Here is a 3,112-nt window from a genome sequence, read left to right on the forward strand (position 1 = left end):
CGAGCTGAAGAAATCGGGGAATGAGGTTGTTGTGATTTCTCCCATAGACGAGGCTGAGAAACCGAACCAGCCAAACATAGAAGCTGAATCTGTTGAAAAGCTGAAAGGACAGCAGAGTCAAAGCCCGTCGAATTTACAAGCGAAGTTTGAAGCGGAAATGGCGTGGGACGGAAAGAAGAAAACTCGAGCGGGGAAAGAAGAAGCGAAAATAGAGCCTGAGGACTGCAAAATCAGAGGCGACAAGAACATTAACACGAACGGGGCGATGAGCAGAACACATCAGAGGTTGTTGTCTGAAAGCTGCGAGAATGGAGAAGGATCATGCAGCTACCCGTCTCGGAGACAAGCAAGCCCAGTTCGCCAATGGCCGTCCAGAACTATGTCACCTCATCTCCATGTCTCCGAGCCGACGGCGGCGAAAGGAGAAAAAGACAACACGTTGAAGACTAAGCTTGCGGAAGTTAGATCGAAGAGTTCTCGGCCTCGTTTGCGGCTTTTCAAGGGCTAATGTCAGATCCAGAGATTTGAGTTTTCAGGGTTTTGTTTTAATTTATTCTTGTAATCTGGGTGTTGAATATGTGATACATCTTCATATGTTTCATCGTGCAATTCCTGACAAACTGTAGAGATGTAATAATGTAACGTGTTTCATACCGAAGAACTACGATTACAGTATATTTGCTGGAAATTTTCTTGTCAGAGAAGGTATGGCCAGTATATTTTATAAAGGGAGGGAGTATTATCCAAAATATCTTTCGTATTGCTACAACTATTTTTACACATACCATTTTCTAAATGTGATCATAATACCAAAATGACAGTATGATCACGTACCGTTCACATGAAATATCTTAATTGACAAATAAATCTCTAAACATAAAAATTTACAACTACTTATTTGACACGTTAGTTAATTATGATTTAATAATATTAAATAATTAAAATAATAAAAAATTACATGTATACACATATATTAAAAAAACAGAGCTATGCAACTTCTTTTAAAAAAATAGTAATTTGTAATCTTTTTCTAATTTTTATACGAAGTTTAATATTATTAACTTTTAACGTTTTTGTAACGTAATTTGTGTTATTGTGATATTAAAGATTATTACATCAACAATAAAAAAGAAAAATTTATATATATATATATATGCATGTGGGTATATATGTGTTTTTTTATTTTTTTATTAATATTGAAATAATTCGTCACCAAACTATTTATAAAAAAACAATGCTAAAAGAGTGTGTAATACCCGAATAATAATCTGAAATTATTTATTTATTCTTATTTTTAAAAATTGTATAACCCAGAAAAGAAAAGATAAAAGAGAGTGTAATGTTTTGATTAAAAGAACAAATCCCACGCGCGGAAGATGAGCAGAGTTCCAGGTTTAGCGAAATTCAGCCGATTTCTCTGGACTATATATATATAGAGTCCGGAGAAATGGAGCGCGTTGCATCAACGCGCAAAACGAGCGCGTCAAACACTTCGATTTGGGCAAAGATGCAAAATCCAATTAAAAAAAATTCTCTAATCGTTCACTTTACAGTTTACACAATGACTCGTAAGCTAAATCTCCATAAACATAAACATGAAACTCTCAAAAAATTGCTGATAAAAATATAAAATTCAAAACACTTGCATCTGTAAATTCTTGGGGAGAAAAATGACATAATTCCCATATTATCGCTAAGCGACCGCCACATAAAAAATTTAAAATTATTGAAAAAGCAAAATTTGACTACTATGCAAAATACCAAAAAAAAAACAGTAATATGACGGGTATTTTTGTGCGGAATTATTTTTTCCATAAATACATGATTTTTACAGCATGGGGTCGCATATATAAACCATGATTTGACAGATTCAAAATACCAAGTCTTTCATCCGCCTGTCGGTAAATCTGCAAAATGCGATTGTCTATATTCTAAATTTGGCAAAGACATGACAATCAAAACAGATGGATCGAAAATGACTCCACAATCATAACCCAAAGATATAAAACGATATGAGATTGAAACCCGTAAACTCTTCTAGAATCAGACTAAACCAAAACCTACTTCTCTTTCTCATCAGAAAACTAGGGGGGTGGGCACAGAGTACCCTGTCTTGACCCAGATACCCGAGCTTCCGGTACTTAGGGATCCAAAGAAATGTTCGAATACCACAGACATCCGGCTGACAAAGTCTCAATGGCCTAACGGGAAGAGAAACGATGAGTGGCAAGGAGAGTCATGGCAGAGGGGAGGATCGGCAGGAGACTGGCGAGGCGAGAAGCGAATGATGTGCACGGTGAGACAACATCATCCATCGCGAGCCTCGCAAAGAGACTGAAACCTCGCCCCTCGCCTCATCACCATCTCTCGCCCTCACCAGTGCCCTCTCTCTCCCCTCGGCCTTACCATTTCTCCCCCTTTCCCCTCAACTTGGGTTAGCCACAACTACAGGTAACCGGCCGACAAAAAATTATGGGGATTGGCACAACAAAGAGGAAGAGAGCAATCATATCGACATGCAGAAACATCAATCAACTATGATGCAACAAAATTCATGCGATCCATATATGGCTACAGAATTTGGCCAAAAAAACGATGAAAGCCGACATAGAAAAGAGCTAGCAGACAAAAAAAAGGGGGTTCTTAACCAAAAGCTTCCTCAAGAGTCAAAACAACACTACCGCCGGGAGACTGATGAGAGGGAAAACTTACGATTCTAATCCTTCTTCTTGCTAAGGGCCCCCCTAGGGATCTTGCTCATGATCTTGCTCAACACCTTCTCATCCAACACCTCATATTGCTTTTTGATCTCCTTCATAGCTTTTTCGCCAAAGGCGTCTACTTTGTCTTCATACTTCTCATAGAGCACAGGAATGGTGAAAAGGAGGACAGTTGCTGAAAGAAACAAAAGGCTAGTAGTTATCACACCATGTGACAGTTGGGTTTTCTTGATGAGAAGCAATGATAATCGTTGAAAGGTTTATTACCAATATAGAACAGGGTCACGAAGTTGCAGCAGCTACCGAGAATTGACAGAACCCACAACCCGGCAATCACCTAACATACAATATGCGTAAGAGTGTCGGCCATTGGAATGACAAGTACAGCGGTT

The 3,112-nt window shown here is 38.4% G+C and overlaps 2 protein-coding genes across 2 annotated transcripts in view; one reads left to right on the top strand and one right to left on the bottom strand.

Annotated features, from left to right (window-relative positions):
- LOC104817743 (uncharacterized protein At5g41620-like) overlaps positions 1 to 688 on the top strand; it is a 3,131-nt gene extending 2,443 nt beyond the window's left edge. Inside the window, exon 4 of the mRNA XM_010547028.2 lies at positions 1 to 688. This exon is cut by the window's left edge and continues 21 nt beyond it. Coding sequence (XP_010545330.1) covers positions 1 to 508 — 508 coding nt within the window. The 3' untranslated portion in view covers positions 509 to 688.
- A 1,808-nt stretch (positions 689 to 2,496) lies between these two features.
- The window catches only part of LOC104817753 (reticulon-like protein B3), a 2,351-nt gene continuing 1,735 nt past the window's right edge, over positions 2,497 to 3,112 (bottom strand). Inside the window, exons 4-5 of the mRNA XM_010547041.1 lie at positions 2,988 to 3,057; positions 2,497 to 2,895 (exon numbers count right to left, since the gene is read on the bottom strand). Of these exons, the coding sequence (XP_010545343.1) occupies positions 2,717 to 2,895; positions 2,988 to 3,057 (249 nt within the window). The 3' untranslated portion in view covers positions 2,497 to 2,716. The remainder of the gene's footprint in view (positions 2,896 to 2,987; positions 3,058 to 3,112) is intronic.

Source organism: Tarenaya hassleriana, unplaced genomic scaffold (assembly GCF_000463585.1).
Source record: "Tarenaya hassleriana unplaced genomic scaffold, ASM46358v1 Cleome1, whole genome shotgun sequence".
In the NCBI taxonomy this organism is placed as follows: domain Eukaryota; kingdom Viridiplantae; phylum Streptophyta; class Magnoliopsida; order Brassicales; family Cleomaceae; genus Tarenaya; species Tarenaya hassleriana.